Below are 20,057 nucleotides of genomic sequence, written 5' to 3' on the forward strand. Positions count from 1 at the left end.
CAAGTTTAGGTTGTAGAACTAAGAGGAGCAGATATTGTAGCCTAGAGCATGGGGACTTCCTGAAAAAGGTGTGGGGGCTCCATGTCTGGTCAGGGTGGCCTCTAAATCCAATCCAGGCCAATGTAGAGTGACCAGGTGTGAGCACCACCTTCAGGGCAGGACAGCAAAAATGGGCTCCCTCTGACCAGATGGGGCATTTTATCCAAGGAACGCTGCTCCCTTAGCAAACGCAGCTCTGTGGAGAGGCAACACCAGGTACTCCAGGGCCTGCAGCAGGGCAGACCACAAGAAAAGGAGGTTTGGGACCAAGGCTGGGGTCAGTTAGGTTGGGACAGATATTCCTCAGAAACCTGATAAGTCACACCCAACCTGCCTGTGTACCCACAAGGTTGGGGAGGTAGTGCAGGGGCCTGCGACATGGCAGCAGCCACTGAGGGGAGAGTTTCAGTCCCTGAGACTCTGCCCTCAGGCAGCATGACATGATGAGGGCCAGGAGGCTGTGGAGAGTGAGGAGTGTTCCCAGAAACAGAGAAGTGGGACAGGAAAACCCCAAGGTCACATGAGAGCTCTACCAGTCTCTCTGCTCCCTCTGCAGGCAGGACAGGGTGTGCACTCTGAGTCCAACCAAGCTGACTGTCGATAAAAGAGCCTCAACGTTCTTCAGAAGCCACAGTCCCCACAACATAATTCATGGAATGTCATGGATGTAAATCAAAATTATTCAAAATAAAAAAAAGAAAAAGAAATCAGAAAAGACAACAAACTGCAACTAAACTAACTTTGAGATGACAAAGATACCAAATAAACAAAGACATTGAACCTAATGTCATAGTTATGCTCAAGAATATAAAGAAAAGTATCCACCCAATAAATTAAAAGATAAAAAAATCTTGGCAGAATAACAGAAACTATAAAAAGAAATAAAAATTTTAAATAGCCAGGCATTGTGGCGGGCACCTGTAGTCCCAGCTACTCGGGAGGCTGAGGCAAGAGAATCACTTAAGCCCAGAAGTTGGAGGTTGCTGTGAGCTGTGTGAAGCCACGGCACTCTATTGAGGGCCATAAAGTGAGACTCTGTCTCTACAAAAAAAAAAGAAATAAAAATTCTATACCTAAAAGTTATAATATCTGAAATTTTAAAATTTACTCAATGGGCTTAAAAAAATACTAAACATGACAAAGAGTCTACAAACAAAAAAAATTACTCCTTTAGGGGTAAGACGGGGAAAAAGGTGCACAGCCTAAAATATCTATAGGATAATGAGAAACCTTAATAATGGCCCCAAATTTACCAGTGTGAAACAATCATTTAAATAGCCCTACAAGTAGTAAAAAAAAAAAAAAATCTATAATTTTAATAAACACCCAGAAAGAACTCACCTAGCCTAGATGGCTTCCTGAACAGTGCTACTTAACATGAAAAGAAAAGAATAAACAACACCAATCTTACATAATCTTCCAGAAAACAGAAGAGGAAACAACTCTTTTCATGGGGACAATATTACCCTGATACCAAAATCAGAAAGATATAAAGGCAATTCAATAGAAAAGGAATAGTTTTTCAATAAATGGTACTGAAACACTAAATATACATAAGCTAAAAAATAAACCTGAAGTATATCAAAGATCTGAATGCAAGGTATAACTATGAAATTTCTAAAAGAAAACAAGAAAATACCTTTGTGAACTTGGGTTAGGCAAAGAACTTTGAGATACAACTCCAAAAGCATGATCCATTTTGAAAATTAATGAAGTAGACTTCATTAACTAAAACATTTCAAATTAAAAAGATATGGCCGAGCACAGTGGCTCACTCCTATGATCCCAGCACTTCGGGAGGCCCCGGCAGAAGGACTGCTTGGGCTCAGGAGTTTGAGACCATGGTACGCCTGGCTGAGACAGGAGGATCACTTGAGCCCAGCAATGTGAGGCTGCTGTGAGATGTGATGATGTCACTGCACTCTGTCTGGGCGACACAGTGAGACTCTGTCTCAAACAACAACAAGGAAAAAAGAGTTGGAAATGTTACCACTTCCTCTATTTTCTCAAAGAGGTTATTTAACATAGATGTGGTAAATAACACTCTATTGCCCTGGGTAGAGAGCCATTGTGCCATCGTTCAGTACAACTTCAAACTCTTGGGCTCAAGCGATCCTCCTACATGAGTTTGAGTAGCTGGGACTATAGGCTCCAGCCACAACGCCTGGCTACTTTTTCTATTTTTAGTAGCCATGGAGTTTCCCTTTAGCTCAAGCTGGTCTTGAACTCCTGAGCTCAGGCAATCCACCTACCTCAGCTTCCGTTGAGTGCTGAGACTCTTTGAATGTTTTAAAAGAATCAACAGTGAAACTGTTAAACTGCTTAGAGTTTATTTACGTAGGGGCATTTTTGATAATTCATTTTAAGAGATTAGAAGTATTTGGATCTCTTTTGCATCTTATGTTTTGATAAGACACATTTTTAAGGAATTTATATATTCATCAAAATTGTTAAATTTCTTGGCACAAAAGAGTTTCTGATCTTTCACCATTAACTATTAACCTTATTAACATTTTTCTTAGTTACCAATAAATATCTGTAGGTTCTTCAATAATGGCCTTTCATTCCTGATATTGGTCAATTTCTATTATTTTCTTTTTTCTTAAAGTCTCTCTAGTGAGGAGTTTATCAATTTTATTGATGTTTTCAAAGACTTGGCTTTTGGCTTTATAAGTTTTCTCTTTTTCTTTGTTATCTCCTCTTACTTTTACTATTGAATTCTATTTACTTTGGGTTTATTTTGCTCTTCTTTTTTTAGCTTTTTAGGTGGAACTTTGGGTGATTGATTTTGGGTATTTCTTACCTTTTTAATTTATTTTATTTTATTTTTGGCAGGCCTGGGCTGGATTCGAACCCGTATATATATATGGCTGGCACTGAGCTACAGGTACCAAGCCTATTTCTTATTTTTTAGTACAACCATATCTTTTTAAATTTTTGTTTTTTCAAGTTTACACATAGTAAAATTCATTTTTTGATATATGGTTTTATGAGGTTTTTTGTTTTGTTGTTTTTTTTGAGACAGAGCCTCAAGCTGTCGCCCTGGGTAGAGTGCCATAACATCACAACTCACAGCAACCTCCAACTCCTGGGCTTAAGTTTATTCTCTTGCCTCAGCCTCCCAAGTAGCTGGGACTACAGATGCCCGCCACAACGCCTGGCTATTTTTTGGTTGTAGTTGTCATTGTTGTTTGGCAGGCCCAGGCAGGATTCAAACCCGCAAGCTCTGGTGAATGTGGCTGGCGCCTTTTGAGGTACAAGTGCCGAGCCAGTTTTATGAGTTTTAAACAATGGTTTTAGTCCTATAATTAGCACCACAATCCTATCACTCAAAAAAATTTCCTCATGCTTCCCTTTGTGGTCATCCATGCACCACATCCAGCCTCTAGAAACTCCACTGACCTGTTCTTCAGCCCTATCACTTCACCTTTTGCAGAGCTGTGTGTCATCTGCTACTTTTGTTAGTGAGTGGGATTGTAGAGATGTGCCAGTTTGTTCATTGAGTGATCTTTGGATTGTTTTAAGATACTGATAATTAAGAATTGAGTTACTATAAACACTCATGCACAGGTTTTTGAGAGAAAATAAGTTTCATTTCTTTAGGGTCCAGGCTGCATCTCATCTATTAAGAATTCATCCTGGGATGGGCATGTGGCTCACACCTGTAATCCCAGCACTCTGGGAGGCTAATACATGAGGATTGCTGAGGCCAGGAGTTCTAGACTAGCCTAGGAAACATAATGAGACCCAATTCTACAAAAAATATAAAAATGAGTGCGTGGGGTGGCCGCCTGTAGCTCAAGCAGCTAAGGCACCAGCCACATACACTAGAGCTAGCGGGTTTGAATCCAGCCTGGGCCTGCCAAACAATGACAACTACAACCAAAAAATAGCTGGGCGTTGTGGCAGGCACCTGTAGTCCCAGCTACTCGGGAGGCTGAGGCAAGATAACTGCTTAAGCCCAGGAGTTGGAGGTTGCTGTGAGCTGTGACACCACAGCACTCTACCCAGGTTGATAGCTTGAGGCTCAGTCTCAAAACAAAACAAAAAAAAGTGTGTGGTGGCAACACCTGTAGTCCCAGATACTCAGGAGGTTGAGGCAGGAGGATCACAGGAGGAACCCAGGAGTTTGAAGCTGCAGTGAACTGTAATCATCCCACTGCACTCCGGCCTAGTGACAGAGCAGAACCCTGTTTCAAAAAATAAAAGGACTCGGGCAGTGCGTGTGGCTCAAAGGGTTAGGGCGCCAGCCCCGCATGCCATAGGTGGTGGGTTCAAACCCAGCCCTGGCCAAAAACTGAAAAAAAAAAAAAGACTCATACTAAAAGGACAACTTGTTACTAGAATTAGCCTAAAACTCCCATTTCACTCGAAATACCTTAGAATTATATAGACACAAACTTTGTGAGAATCAGACATGAATGACACAGCCCCAACTGCCTCCCACACTCCCAGCTCCTTCCAGAGGCTACACCACATGGTGTACACAACTGGGCCACCCATGGTCTTAAGGACTCCTCAAAAAGTCATGTTTCCTTTGCAAAGTCTAATATCATCTCTGCAGCAAAAAGGTTGGTTTTCTTTTTTGTTTCAAAAACCCAGCTATGTTAAAACAATATATTGAGAAAATTTAAAAACAGATATTTGCCCCATCCTGCCAACAGGAAGCTTAATATAGGAAACCTCACTAAATGTCACCTCTTCTGGAAGAGCATAGCCCTCGATGGCTGTGAACCACTCACACGCTCCAAAGCAAGAGACTCTGTCCTCACAGCTTCTGTCTCCAGGGAGCTGCCTCTCCTCTCCCCACTGTCACTCCACCACAGCCTTGCCTGTGTTGCACACCGGAAGCAGAGCTGCGGGTGAGGCTGTTGGCTGCCCACTCCTGACCCCAGAGCCACCCTAGTTGCCAGCCCAGGAAGAAGTCAGGGCCACAGAGGGCTGGGGAAGGTGCTATTGTGCATCCTGGTGGTGGCCTCAGCACAACCACAGGCATCAGGAGCCCTGGCTCTGTGAGCCTGCAGGCTAGCAACCCTTCCTGGGTTTTCTTGATGCTCAAGATAGTCTGGGTGCTCTGCATATCTAGCTGTAAATTCACATGGTGCTGCTTCATTCCCACTTACCAAGTCATCTTTAGTGTCCTCCACTTGCTCTTATATATCTAAGGCCTTTCATTAAAAGAAACAATAAAATTATCTAATATTCTAATTGACTTAATAATTATTAAAGTAGCTTTGAGAGATTTAAAAATACATACTCAAAACAGTTACTGTCATCCTAGACCCACACGAAAATGATAACATGACTGTGAATATGCAGGAGTTACGGACCCATCTGCTGTACCATGTGCACACTATGCCCTCCACACAAATGCACAGGCAAGGGCTGGGGCTGAGTCCCAATGTCCTGCCACCACCTACCTTCCCTTCCTGCTGCAGAAGGGATGTCTGTGTTGCCTCCAGCTGTTCCTCTGGGCCCTGGGGAGGGCTGTCTGGAGAAGACCCAGGACATCTACCCCTGTCTAGTTCAGACTGCAGTGTGGACACTGGAAGCAGGTGAGTTGTCTGCTGTTCCTCTAATGCGTCTTTATGCTATTTAGGGACAAAAAGGAAATTTATTTGAGGCAAATACTTAGGAATTAGGGACCTCAGGCTGCTGTCTGTTAAAGCATAAACTATCTCCACTCTTCCTGAAGCACAGTGGCACATGTGCACACACACCTGCACCCAGGGATTTAGCTGACAGCACAGGTACACAGAAGCTCGCCACATTCCCAACAGAGACCTGCCTGGTGAAGGACGTGACCTTAATTGAGAGCTAGTGTGCTCACAATTCCACTATGAGGAATTAATCCTTAGTAATTATTCAACAGGTTACAGAAATATTCACTAGACTTAATAATTTTTTTTTTAATTAGAAAGACCTTTCCAAAAGAATTGGACAGTGGCTAATGGTCATCCATGTGATAAATATTAACTGCCCATAAAAAATTTTTCAAAGAATATTTAACATGGAGAAAATGCCCACAACATGAGGCCAAACTGGAATGTTCAAAAATCAGCTCTGACAATAAAGCTAACGGCATTAAGAACATAATTATCCTTTTAAAGGTTATCATGTAATTGAATCTCTAATTTTGCTTGAATGTAGATTAATTCGCTCCACTGAGATCTCCAAGAAAAAGCTATATCCCTAGAGCTCTGCAGGAAAAGCCAAAAGAATTTTTAATTGCAACAAATTACATAAAGAGATTCTACCTTATGAGAGGGGAAAATGTATGGCAAACCTTTGCCTTTTTAAGATAATTAAAGTGAAAGAAATCAAAAACCTCATAATAAAGGCCCTAAAATCCATGCAAAAAAAAAAAAAGAAAAGAAAATGCCCACAACATATTGAATGTGGAAGAAACAGGAGTACAACGCTGTATGCATGGTCCAGGTTTGTGATGGAAAAAGGCACCATTTTCTACAACCTACAACTCAAAGCCCAGTGAGTGTTTGCTGAGGGCAAGATGGGAGGGACAATGACCCTGCCAGCACCTGATCCTGATCTCGGAGCCCCCCCTTGTCCTCCCACAATGACCCTGCCAGCACCTGATCCTGATCTCGGAGCCCCCCTTGTCCTCCTACACCCGAGGAAACTGTCTCTTGTCCTGGAAGCAGCGTTTGCGTCTCAGGCCAAACTCTTTTTTTTTCTTAATTGTCACAGTTTATTAATGAATAGCAGTAAAATTCACTCTCCAATTCAATGCATGTGTGCACAGTGCTACAATTTAATCAATCTGTTAGGTTTTAGGAACTCATTCCTTTTTAATCCAGCCTAGAGGAGAAGTGACACAGAATTTTAAGATTTTACTTTCTACATGACAACAATATTAATATAGCTTAATCTGAAAAAAGTCTGGCCATGAGCATGTTGATTAATTTGCCTATGGAATTGGTGAAATTGGACAAAATATTTAAATTTATTTTGAACATATACCATCAAAAATATTCACTTAATGTGGCCTTATCTGTTTATACCAAAAGGCTTTCTTCCCTCAAAATAAAAGCTCAGGAAACATTTTTTGAATGAAAAAAAGAAAACCACTATACCTTCTAAAACAGTGAGCTTACAAAAAATGCAGCAGATTGCTAGGGACACTTAGTGCAATGTGAAAGTAAGTCCACTGAAAAGAAGATTTGAAATGTGACCATAAACCTTACGAAAAATTATAACAAGCCCTTTACTTCATTTACTTTTAGCTATTTCATAAATACTACAAGAGAAACTGGACGGTTTGTGATGAAACTTAGAAGAAAAATTTCTTTTTCCATAAAGTAAACATGTAAATGTTTCCCTTTGGCTTCTTCTTATAATCCTCCTTCGTTGTGAGGAAGAGATATTGAGTTCTTCTAGATTTTTAGCTAAGGTGGCTTGTTTCCAAATGGACTGGACTCTCCCGGAAGGTAGTTCCTGCACAGGGTTTTCCTGTCACTGGATCTATGACTCTTCCAACTTTGAAAATGATCTCAGCCAGTTCATGTTTCATGTGCTTAGTTTGTGGAACAGACAAAGCTTTGAGAAGCACAATATCCCCAACTGTGCACTGCTGAAAAGCATCATGAACAAAGCAGGTTTTCCGCTTATTAAAATACCTCATAAATACGGATCCAGAACAAGCCTGGTCACTCTCACTTTGGTAGTTTTTTGCATTGCTGTCCCAATCACCTTCCCCATGATCCATTTGGCAAGGACAGATGAATGAACTATAGACATTATATGGCTTTGGTCACCTGAACTAGCTTTGAGCAGCCATGTGATCCACAGAGCTCTTGATTCCAAAATAAAATTCTCACTGATCCTCACTTCTCAAGTAAGTTTTAACCTCCAACAACATAAAATAAACGAAAATCCAGAAGTTCAATTCCTTTTAGCTAAATGTTCAAAAAGGAGGCACAGCTGCTTCCTTCCACCCAAGGCGGGGGGGGGGGGGGGCAGACACCAATAGAAACAGGCCGTCAGCCCTGTAAGCGCAGACTACAGTGTGTGGACTGTCACGGAGATGAGCCACTGGGAAGGTGTGAAACACCCCAAGCCCAGAATAATTATAACTAGCTTTAACTGAAGCATTTACTGAAAAAAGTTTTTCTTAAGTATTTACTTTATGAAATTATTAAGGATAACTGCAGAGCTCCTGAAACGTAAAAAAGTGGCATAAAAACTTGTACAAAATCTGATTATGGCACTAAATGAGAATAAGCATCTCCAGAGAGGCACCAGGAATCTTCCAGCCAGTCCCCACCAAGTCTGTGGCTCTGACACAGCCTGGGGCAGAGTGAGCAGACCCTCCCCCCACACACACACTGGCTGGAACACTTTACTTGTAATTCTTTCACAATTTCCCGCTGGGTTTCCAATTCTTCCTGTAGCTGGACCACTTCTCTCCTCCAGTCAGCATTCATCTCCTCCAGGCGTTTGATTTCTTCTTCCTGGATTAGCACTTGTCTATCTGCCAGCTCTTTCTTTATAACCAATTCATTAAATTCATCTGATTTCTTTCTCAACTTCTCTTGTAAAAGTTCAACCTAAAACAACAAAAAATGCTTGAGAAAGAAAATAGATTAGCCAGGTGCGGTGGCTCACACCTGTAATCCCAGTACTCTGGGAGGGTGAGATGGGAGAATCCCTTAAGCTCAGGAGTTCAATGGATCAGCAAGAGCAAGAGCAAGAGCAAGACCCCATCTCTACTAAAAATAGAATTAGCTAGGCATTGTGACGGGCACTTGTAGTCCCAGCCACTCAGGAACCCAGGGCAGGAGGATCACTTGAGCCCAGGAGTCTGAGGTTGTTGTCAGCTGACACCATAGCACTCCACCGAGGACAAAAGACTCTGTCTCAAAAAAAAAAAAAAACCATAGACTTTTTCAAACATCCATCTTCCAAATAAAAATGTGCATGGTACAAGGGGCATTCCACATGTTTCTCTCAATCTAGGCTGTGCAATAACACCTAAGGAAAGACACAACAGAGCTCTGCTATGAAGGGCATGTTTTCTTTAAATCAAAATTTGTTAGTAAAACAAAACTTATTTTGATAGAAAGGAAAGACTGCTCTACTCAACAACAAAAAGAACTAAGGACTGAACCTTGACCTTTTTCTTCTGTCTCCAAATTCCCTGCTAAGGGCCTGGTGAGTCTCACCTGTGAATGATAAAATCTCACTAAACAGAATCTACTGGCCCAGTATACTGAGAGTCACTCCCCACCTTGATTCTGCACAGCCCCACACGAGAGACAGACCCTCATCCTGACTCCACACTCCTCTCTGCAGAATCCTGGCCTAATAGATAAGGCTCAACTCTTCTGGCCAATTATCAACTAAAGGATCACTGACCTACCTACATCCTGCAGGCCCTGTTTCAGGAAGTCTCACCTTTTCAGGCCAAACCAAGGTACACCTACACCCTCCACATACTACTGATTTACAACTATGCCCATAATTCCTGTCTCTCTGAAATGTATGAAGCCAAACTGTAACCCCTCTATGGTGAAACCACCTGTTCAAGACTCTTCGGTGTGACTCCAGGCTATGGTCCCCAAACCTGGCTCAGAATAGACCTCTTTAAATTATTTCAGAGTTTAAATTTTTCTTCCACAAACTAAGGGTACACATAGCAACCTAGATGACTGTCAAATTAGACTCAGTAAAAATCACCAAACTGAAAAGAGAACATACAAATGATTCCACTTATATGTTACAGAAATAAAAGTACAGAAAGAGGGCAAATCAGAGGCCACCAAGGACCAGAATGAGACCCTGGCCAGGGAAGAGCATGGGGACTATGGGGAGAGGCAGGTGCCTGCAGTGGGGCTGTGTTCTGCAGGCACCAGCTGCTGGTGGCAAGTCCCAGCTCTGCAAGTGGTCACTAGAGCCAAGTGCAAGTGCAAGAAACTGAGTCCTACTTCTCACACCAGTACACAAACCCACCATCATTTCAAAATAAGTTTAATTAAGAAAAGACCAAGAATCACTAGAAGTATCTTAGATGAGAGGAAGCAGGTGGCTGCAGACCCAAACAAAAGCAAGAAGGACCAGCAGGGAACAGGATGATGTGCACAGCCCCCAGCAGGGAGTGAGAGGACATGTTGGCCAGATGGCAGCAGTGCTAATAATGCAGAAGGGGTAAAGCAAAGGCAGGTGTGTGTCCTTACCTCTTCATCCAGCCGCACATGCTGCTGCTCCCGTGTACATGGAAGGCAGAAATTCAAAGAACGTTAAAGCTTAAAAACACAGCAGAGGGCCCCTCAGGCATGGTGGGTGGCAGCTGGCTTACCAGGCTGTCCTGGGGTCCCTGGAGCTGTGGCCTGGCCGCCTGGTGGAGCTGCTCTTCCAGCCTCTTAATCTCCCGCTGGAACTCCTCGCGCTCATGCTCCCGCTCGGCAGCCTGCTCCTGGGAGGAGAGACAGCGTGTCAGGGTACCCTGCAGGGGAGGATGTGGCAGGAGGCACCCACCCGCCAAGGACGTGGGCTCCACACATCTCCCTCATCACTGTCATTTGCAAGATGGAGCTTACAAAAAAGAGGAACAGCCCTCAGATGGAATGCAGAGGAGGCTGTGAAAGGCTGACAGCTCTCTCAGGCAATGGACAGAAGATAAGATGCAGCAAGAAGAGATGGCCACGAGCACAGGGCACGGCCTGGCCTCCCATGGGGCAGGTGGCAGCACAGACACCTCCCAGGACACAGGGCCACACCCCAACTGAGGGGAACTCGCAGGGCTGTGAGAAGGTAAGAAGGACTGTGTGCCAAGGCATGGTGAGGGCGTCCCCCAGAATCCTCCCCCACAAAAAGTGGGTAGCAGCCAAGACGCAGCCGGAAAAACAGACGGAGGAGCATTAGACTCTCATCACCAGTGTCATGTCCTAGAAGCTTATGTCATGACCTGGAACAAAGCTTAAACTATAATAATGACTTTAAGCAATGCAAGTAAAATTCATTATTCAAAATTCTCACATCCATGAAATGCCGCTGGCTGCGCAAATGCTTGTCCAGAGAAGCCATCTGCTGCTTCAGTGCGGCAACCTCCTCAGCCTGCTGGGCACAGCTTTGGTGCCGCAAGAGCTGCTCTTCCAGCTCGGACTCCAGCAGCTGCACCTGGGCACACAGGGCCGCGTGGTCCTTCTCGGCCTGCCTTCTCGTCTCTGACTGCTCCTTGCTCAGACATTCCACTTCCTTCTGCAATGCTAGTGATATAAAGAACACAGACATGGAGGGAGCCCCACACCACAGGGGCTGTGTCTATATTAAGCAGGAACTAGAAACACGCATTTCCTGGTGGTGATGCGAAACAGAAGAGACCCCTGTGCTTCACAGGGACTGTGTGCTGCATTGGCAGGCAGGGCTGGCCCACAGGATGCTTCACACCTTATCCCTCAGAAATGAGCCCGCCCACTTTGAGACTGTCCCCTGCAGGGGTATAACAGCCTTGAGGAGTGACCACGTGTCCCAAAAGCCATGTGAGTCCACAGTCATCAAGCTTATGTCCACAATTCAAAAGCCTGCTGAAAATAAAGTCAAATAAATCACTTTTTTTTTGAGACAGCGTCTTTCTCTGTCACAGACTGGAACACAGCATCATCACAGCTCACTGTAGTCTCTAATTCATGGGCTCCATCAACCCTCCCACCTCGGCCTCCCAAGTAGTTAGGGCCACAAGCACCACCCTGCCCACCTAAAATTACTTCTGAAAAAAATATATATATATTTTAAATGAAAATTGGGTAAATTAAAAAAATTTTTAAACCTGAAAAGAATATGTCCAGGTACTCTAAAAAGACATTATCAGGGATTGTATCTTCACATATAGTCTCTAATTCAGAAAAATGACTTAAAACCTCCCCCGATGTAAACATGATCTCAGGCAGAGGGGCTCCGACAGCCCCATCATAGCACTGAACTGCCCAGATACAAGCAGTTGATAAAGACTCTCTCTCCAAAATAAGGGCTGAAATCTCACTATTCACACAATGTGCTGGAGGTGACCAGGCCACCAGGGCTTCACCAACAAGCTGGGTACAATGACTTACAAAATGGCTCTGGGGAACGGCCCTCCCACCACTGCTCTGGAGGCCCCACTGCCCCCAGTGGGCTCTTGTGCGGAGGGAACACCACCCCAGAGCCCGCACTTGCCTGACCACTTGGGCTTCGGTCCCAGCCCAGGCTGAGACCACAAACAAGCAATATTCAAACCATACCATCTGAAACCTGAAATTTAAACTTGTAAGTTGCTATTTACATTCCAGTAGCTTTCAAAACTTAATCATTTTTAATTGTAAAACTCTGTCAATCCTTTACGACAAACCATCATTACCATTAATGTAACAGTCCCAATTTTCATGCTGACAAGCCAACAGCCGCAGTAAATGAACTTTGGCCATGCAGCTGCAACAATGGGCAATCACAATCAGAGGTGCACAAGGATCTGGAGGCACATTCCAACCCATTCAAGGCACTTGCCCAGTCTAGACAGCACTCCACCAAGGCCCTGTACAGACCAGGTGGGGCCCAGACAAGGCCTCTGACACCCACTCCAGCAAAACAGCATGAGGTGCAGCAAGAAACTGTAGTGAAAGACGCCTGCATCTCATTGGACCATTAAAATGGGACAATTTGACCCTTTTTATTAATTAATATTGAAGACTATACTATAATTTTATTTAATAGTTTGTCATGAAAGCTCTTCAGTGCTTTTCCTTTTTAATAAATAATTTGCAAAATCTAATGCAAACAAACACAGCACATCACACAGAAATCAACCACTGGCTTTTACAAACCTGAGTCCTCATGTGCTGCAGCAATGGGTTTGCCTACAAACCAAGAGGCACAACATTTACTGAGGTGAAATCAGAGAGGCATGTAACCCAAATCTGAGGGTCCAGGGGTGGGGGCTCCCAGCAATGCCACCCATTGGGATAGCCTGAGCCCTGAGCTTCCTGCCGCTGCCTGCCCCAAGTTGCTGTGGGCTATTATTTTTTAAGCAAAGAAGACAAACGGGACAGGTGGCACCATCCCAAAGGTGGCCACAAAACATGCCACACAGCAGAAGAGGCGCTGCACACAGCACGGGCAAAGCCAGCCGGAAACTCCTGGGAGGTGAGTGGATGGTCGTAGGACCAAGCAGCAGCCCCCGGGACCCATGTGCAGCCCAAGGCTGGTGGCCCAGGGCCACTATCAGCACAAAAGGGCCATTAAGGCATCCCCAGAAAGGAGAGCAGAACTGCAGGGCCAAAGCAAAGAAAAGGCAGAGAACAGAAGGAGAAACTAAGGTCGCTTAACAATGTATGAGAAGAAACCAAGAGGACCCCAGAGAAACAGTGAACACTTCCCAGTGACAGAACACAGTGAAGGAGGAGACACTAGCCTGAGAGCAGGAAGGGCCCCGAGACCCACTCCTGCCACACTAGGTACCTGCCTTGGCAAGGAGACCAACATAAACCTCAGGTGGGGCCCTGCCATTGTAGGCCCAGCCCCTGCCAGGGGCACCTGGCTATGGATGCCTGCCAGATCTCGCTGCAGGGGGGAACCACAAATATGTGGGGGGCAGCCACAGGCTCAGCTGATGCACACGCAGAGCCCAGTGCCTCACCAGACTGTTCAGTGGTACAGCAGGTCCAGAGTCTGTTACAAACACAGACTCCAAAGAAGTGAAAAGTTGCAAGTCCAAGTGCTCCTGACATAAGGCACCAGACAGCTTCCTTCAACAGATGTGATCTTGCTGCCTGCTGGCTGAGTCGAGGGTCTGCTTGGAAGGGCCAGCCCATGAGGACTGCTCCTAGACAGAAAAGGGGAGCAGGCCAAAGCATCTGGAGAAACAGTGGCTGACAAAATGAAAATACCAGAATTGAGATAGAACAAGTGGGGCCAGAGGACCTGCCCTGAGCAGTGTGTAGAGCACAGAAAGGATGCAGCAGAGATGCCTGCAAAGAGCCGATGACTCGAGGACAGGAGGCTCAGAGCCTCACACATGCAAGGAACAGGATCTGAGGAGACCTCTGGGCCCTTGCAGCTTCAGAGAGGTTCACCAAACAGCTCCTCTGGTGGAACCAATTTCAGGGGTGCTAGGGACACGCCAGCCCCATACATGGGGACAGATGCTGAAGGGGAGCCACGTGAGCAGGAGGTGAGGGAGGAACACAGCAGCACAGGCAGGTGCTTGGGCAGCAGGCACAGTGGACACAGAATGGCTAAAGGGACAAAAAGCAGATACTTGTGGACAGGCTTTTAAAAAAGTCATTAATACAGAATCCATAAGTGACAAATGTGGAAAGACTGAAGATAAAGGGATAAAAAAACATACACAAAGGAGAAAAAAGCCAGATTAATACTTCAACAGAATTGTATTATTAAAAACTGAAAATAGGACAAAGAGGGATCACAGAGATAAAAAGAGCTGGGCAAGGGATGTCAGAGGGTCCAAATGTCCCACATGGTCAGAGACCAAGATCATCACCACAGAAGTTATACGTATGACCTTGCGGGACCCAAAGGTCCACATAGGCCCCACGGCCAGAGCAAGAGGCCAGAAAGTGACGCAGTGCCATACCCACTTCCCACACAGCAACAACAAACACACTCACAAGCACCGAACCCAAAGGGCTCATGGAATTAAGGCAGCAAGAAATAACAAAGGGCAAAAATCAGTGAAACAGAGGACAAGGAAAGGGGAAATGACAGACAACCAAAAGCTGATTGTTTCATTGGAGAGAAAATTTAAAAAATAAAAGATTTTTGGAAAGAAAAATGTGATTTTTCTGAATCACTTGGCGTGGTTCTAACACAAAGTACAGGTTCCTGAAGGAATTACTCTTCTACTGTGATTGTCCTGATGGCCACAGCAAGGTATAGGCCTCACTCTTCCCAGGGTGCCCCAAATGAACTCAACACACAGAACCAGACGCATAGCTGCAGGGAACAGAAGGCAGCGGATGCACCATGCCAGCCTGGGAGAAGCCTATCAGCTATTGAGGACGCAGCCACCTGCAAACTCAACATTTTAAGCTTTTTCTGTTTTGACTATTTTCATTTTAAATATATATATATATATATACTATATATATCTTTATTTTTTTTTAAGAGACAAGAGTCTCACTTTGTTGCCCTCGGTAGAGTGCTATGTCGTCACAGCTCACAGCAACCTCCAACTCTTGGGCTTAGGCGATTAGGCGATTCTCTTGCCTCAGCCTCCCGAGTAGCTGGGACTACAGGCACCTGCCACAACCCACTATTTTTTGGCGCAATTTGGCCAGGGCTGGATTTGAACCCGCCATCCTTGGTATATGGGGCCAGTGCCCTACTCACTGAGCCACAGGCGCTGCCCCATTTTAAATATTTTTAAGACTAAAATGTCTAAAAATCTGAAAATATACAGACTATATTTGTCAGAACTATATTTTCTTAACTGGAGTTAGCATTAGGCACCTGTCACTTTAAATAGAATTCAAGAGTGGCTCCCTCCACATGGCCAGCCCTGTGCTCTCTGCAACCCACCTCCCCAGGGATTCTTTCCACTGCACAGAACACCCAGTATCAGGACAAGTCACCTTCTCTACAAAAGCAGAAGTGCTCCATCCGGCACAATCTCCCACGGCCCAGAACTCATGAGCCTGGGAACAGCCTTGTGCTTTGCATCTCTGCCCTTGACATGCCACACATCATACTTCTGCGTATGTCAAGTTCCTCACCTGCCTCTCTCTCCTCCTTCTGGCCCCGCAAGAGGGCGTGCTCCTCTCTCAGTGACTCCAGCTGCAGGACCAGGCCCCGCTCTGACTCCTCTTTCCGGCCCAGCGCCGCCTGCAGGTCTACCTTCTCCACCTTCAATCCCTCAAGGATGCCTGCAAGGGACACAAGCACAACACGGACCTCTGACTCACCCAAGCAGCTGAGGCAGGAGTCCTGCCCAGGAACCCAAGGTGAGAGTGCATGGGACACCTCTGTTGCCAGAGCCCACCTGCCACACTAAGACCCCAGGCAGGTGCCCACCTGGAGTGTGAGGGCTGCAGGAAAAGTTGAGGGTGCCTGATTGGAAGGACCCTGGGCACTGCTCCCATAACAGGAGGACAAACACAGCCATCCGGTGCCCTTCCACAGACACCCTGATGCCAAATGGGCAACGGTCACTCTCAGAGCCTACTGTGGCCCTGGAACAGTCCCATGACAGCACTGACTCCCCAAATCCACCCCTTTTCTCCTAGAAAATCATTGGTGTCTCATACTATTTGCATTATTTTATGTTTACATTTTTTTTAAATCTCACTCCTGACACCTCCCTAAGGAGCCTATGGATGCTCACCCTGGGCCTGGTGTAACTGTAGCTGCAGCCCAGCCTTGGCCACACCGGCCTCCTCCAGGTGCTGTAGCAGTTCCCCATGCTTCCTCAGCACCTGCGCAGCCTCCTCACTTTTACATCGGAATTCTTTTTCAAAACAAGAATGAATTTGACGTGCTTCCTCCAGCTGTTAAAACACATTTGAAGACAGAACTGCATGTCAAAAATAAATAACCAAGCTCATACAAATACCAGCAGAGTTTTCTGTCTACCCCAGGCCCTGTGGACCAACCCCACATAGGCCAGCCAGGGCAGGACGGGACCTTAAGGGCCTCCACCCCTTAAGGGCCTCAGCCACCCTCCAGATACCACGGCCACAGTTAGCAGTGAGGCCCCTTGGGGACTTATCATCCCACCTGGGTCTTCCTCTTAGCACAGCCCAGTCAAGGCTTTCAGGCCAAGAGGCCAGGTCAACGTCAACCTGAGAACTCAGGATGCCTCAGCACCTAGACCTCACCAGCTGGCATTTGGGACGTCCAGACCCAGCCTCTTAGAAAATCTGCCATCTCCTCTTGACCACAGCCCCTCAGCTTCCCCTTGTGCCCACCCCATGCAGGCTACCTCCTCCAGCTCCCAACCTCAGGATCCTGCCCCTTCCTGCAGCAAGGGCAGCTCTCCTTGGCCCCGCCAACCTCCCACGCCAGGCTCAGGCATGCTGCATCCTCAGCTGTGGGCTCTCCCAGCCCACTTCCATTTCATTCAGCACCTCCCAGGCTCCTCTGACAACATGCCCTCTAAGGTCAGCGCCAGCTCAGATGTGTAGACACAGCCCCGCCCTGCGATGCCACAGAGATCACTTCCATGGGTAGTGAGAGGCATCTGTGTCCCTGTCAGATCTGCCCAAAGCGACCTTTCTCAGGAGAGAGAGTAGAGGACAAAGGAATAGGCAGCAGCAGGCACCTCCCAGTTCAGCTCTGGAGAGGCTCCTGTGCACTGAGGAGGAAACATCTACTCAGGTGTTTCTGAAAAGTGAACTCCAACACTTCACATAACAGTGCTTATTCTTTTAACTGGGCTGACTGCAGAGAAGGGTCTCTCACTGCTTTCCATGTATTCCTATTTAACATCTTTTTTAATTGTCTAAAATGTTCTAAAAAAGTTAACAAATATTATCCCCTCTCTTGGTGAGAATTTCTAAATATGAAAACACTCACCGTGGAATTGCAATTGTGCACAAAATGAAGTAAAAGAAGCAGGTCTGTGTTTTATCTAAAATTAAATAAACTGAAGTTCATTATACTTGTTCACAACAAGCTCACTTCCTCAAGAATTCTGGTTCAGAAAAGGCTTATTTAGGGAATAACACATGAGAGGATGTCATAAGAACAGATCAAAATTATTGCAAAGGGAGATAAACAGCTCCCCAGAGTCTGTCCCCAAATGCCCCACAGAGAAGGGAGCAGAAAGAGCTCCCGGGAACCAGGACCACCCAAAGTGGACAATACTCTCCAGGCCACATCTGGGCTAAGAATCAGGACAGCAGTTGGCAGAGACAGTGCACTGGTAGCTGGGAGGCTCACACCACGCCTGCCACATCAGTCCGTTCACCTCTCCACATGCCTCCGGCCTCACCTGCCTGGTGGAGTCCAGGACCATGTCCAGCAGGCCATCCACAGCAAGGCCAAGGCTCTGGTAGATGCTCCTGACCATCTGCTCACACCCCAGCACACTCTCAGGGCTCATCAGAAAGCTCTCGCGCACATGGCTGCTGACCTCTGCTGCCGAGGACATTTCTGCGCACTCAGACAAGGTTCCGTCCACGTCAGGCAGGGCCACATCAGACCACGTCTCTTCAACTGCTAGAGCTGCCAAAGGAGCAAACAGACCCCACACACCCTGCTTAAGCTGGGTGCCATGATGACGTGCAAACTCACATTGACTAAGAACTGCAACTCTCCCAGGAACCGTGGCTTTTCCTGTGCAAAACACAGCAGTGCACAGGGCCCAGCAAGTCCATGGGGACTTGCCCTCCTCAGGGCTGGCTTAGTGCTACTACTTGCCATTCCTGTGAACAGGTTGGCAGGAAACAAAGTCTGATGACCCTCTCCCTTGTCTGGTATAGACTCTCAGGCCAGCAGGGCTTGATGGCCAGAACCCTGAAACATCCAACTAATGACTTCATCTTTCTGAGTTATTTCCCAGAAATGGTGGAACTTCTGCAGGATCACAAGCTGAGATTCCGAGGGCCACTGGAGAGACCCCCTAAGGCCAAGACTCGTCCTCCCCCATGACCTGCCCCAACGCGGCCCCTCCGCATGAAGGCTGCACTATGCCTTAGGGAGACGATTTGAGGCCAATTCCTCATTCTTCTGATAGATGTCTCCATATTTTAATAATTCCTTTCTTCCTCCTGGTCTCAACAATTGGCTCTCTGTGCAGCGAGGAGCTGGAAATACACCTAGGCCCCCTTGCACTGTTGACAAGAGGAGGAAGGCAGCTTAAGAACACCCCCCAAAATGGCAGCCATACCCTGAGCACCCTGAGCCCCACAGGAGGTGGCTGCAGGCACAGGGGCAGGGTGGCGCGGCCTAGGATACTCACCTGTGGTGCCTGCACCGTCCAGGCAGAGGCCCACACGCTCACTAATCCGGCTCTTCAGGGTAATGGCTGTCTCCAGTGTCTCTCCAAACAAAACTAGCACCCTTTTCAGGGCATCCTGGACAGCCAGCCTGAGACAGGAGAGCCCAGTCACACACATGTGGGAACCCCTGTCCCAGACACCAGCAAGCAGCCTCCACCTGGCCAGAGCCAGGTAGGGATGCAAGAGTGTAAGCTTGAGCGTAGAGACCCCAGGCACACAGGGCCAGAGAGGCTGAGCTGACACACAGGATAGCCCTTTAGAATTGGCTTAGTGCTGCTACTAGCCAGAGAGGGAGCGGAACTCATGGGATTTTATTTTTTTTGAAACAGAGTCTCACTCTGTCCCCTTGGTTGTCATGCTGTCACGGCTCACAGAAACTTCAAACTCTTAGGCTCAAGTGATACTCCTGCCTTAGCCTCCCGAGTAGCTGGGACTGCACATGCCCGCCACAACACTCAGCTATTTTTAGAGATGGGGTCTCGCTCTTGCTCAGGCTGGTCTCCAACTCATGAGCTCAAGCAATCTACTTGCCTTGGCCTCCCAGAGCGCTGGGATTATAGGAGTGAGCCACTGCATCCAGCCTGTTTTTATTTTTAAAAAAACAATGTCATACAATAATGTCTCAGGATATAAAATCAATGTCCACAATTCAGTAGCCTTTGTATATGCCGACAACAGCTGAGTTGAAAAGCTAATCAAGGACACAATTCCCTTTACAGTAGCTTTGAAAAAAAATAATAAAATACCTAGGAATATACCTAAGTAAAGAGGTGAAAGACCTCTACAAAGAATATTACTAAACCCTAAGAAAAGAAATAGCAGAAAATATTAACAAATGGGAGAACATACAAAGCTCATGGCTGGGAAGAGTCAACACTATTAAAATGTCTATACTTCCCGAGGCAATCTACAGATTCAATGCAATCCCCATTAAAATACCAACATCTTACTTTCAAGATTTGGAAAAAATAATTTTTCATTTCGTATGGAACCAGAAAAAACCCTGGATAGCCAAGGCAATTCTTAGTAATAAAAACAAAGCTGAGGGCATCAGCCTACCAGACTTTACGC

General features: G+C 46.1%; 1 protein-coding gene and 1 pseudogene across 2 annotated transcripts in view; both read right to left on the reverse strand.

The window, feature by feature from the left end:
• Positions 1-20,057, reverse strand: part of PCNT (pericentrin) — a 148,762-nt gene that overhangs the window by 47,574 nt on the left and 81,131 nt on the right. Inside the window, exons 17-26 of one of the 2 annotated variants that reach the window (XM_053564663.1) lie at positions 18,947-19,074; positions 17,978-18,210; positions 16,370-16,532; positions 15,762-15,911; positions 12,855-12,887; positions 11,035-11,264; positions 10,355-10,471; positions 10,233-10,259; positions 8,403-8,606; positions 5,460-5,630 (exon numbers count right to left, since the gene is read on the reverse strand). In XM_053564663.1, the coding sequence (XP_053420638.1) occupies positions 5,460-5,630; positions 8,403-8,606; positions 10,233-10,259; positions 10,355-10,471; positions 11,035-11,264; positions 12,855-12,887; positions 15,762-15,911; positions 16,370-16,532; positions 17,978-18,210; positions 18,947-19,074 (1,456 nt within the window). The remainder of the gene's footprint in view (positions 1-5,459; positions 5,631-8,402; positions 8,607-10,232; positions 10,260-10,354; positions 10,472-11,034; positions 11,265-12,854; positions 12,888-15,761; positions 15,912-16,369; positions 16,533-17,977; positions 18,211-18,946; positions 19,075-20,057) is intronic. The other variant, XM_053564662.1, reaches the window with a different exon arrangement.
• Positions 6,839-7,809, reverse strand: LOC128567620 (28S ribosomal protein S17, mitochondrial-like; annotated as a pseudogene).

Source organism: Nycticebus coucang, chromosome 16, assembly GCF_027406575.1.
Source record: "Nycticebus coucang isolate mNycCou1 chromosome 16, mNycCou1.pri, whole genome shotgun sequence".
Classification (NCBI taxonomy): Eukaryota; Metazoa; Chordata; class Mammalia; order Primates; family Lorisidae; genus Nycticebus; species Nycticebus coucang.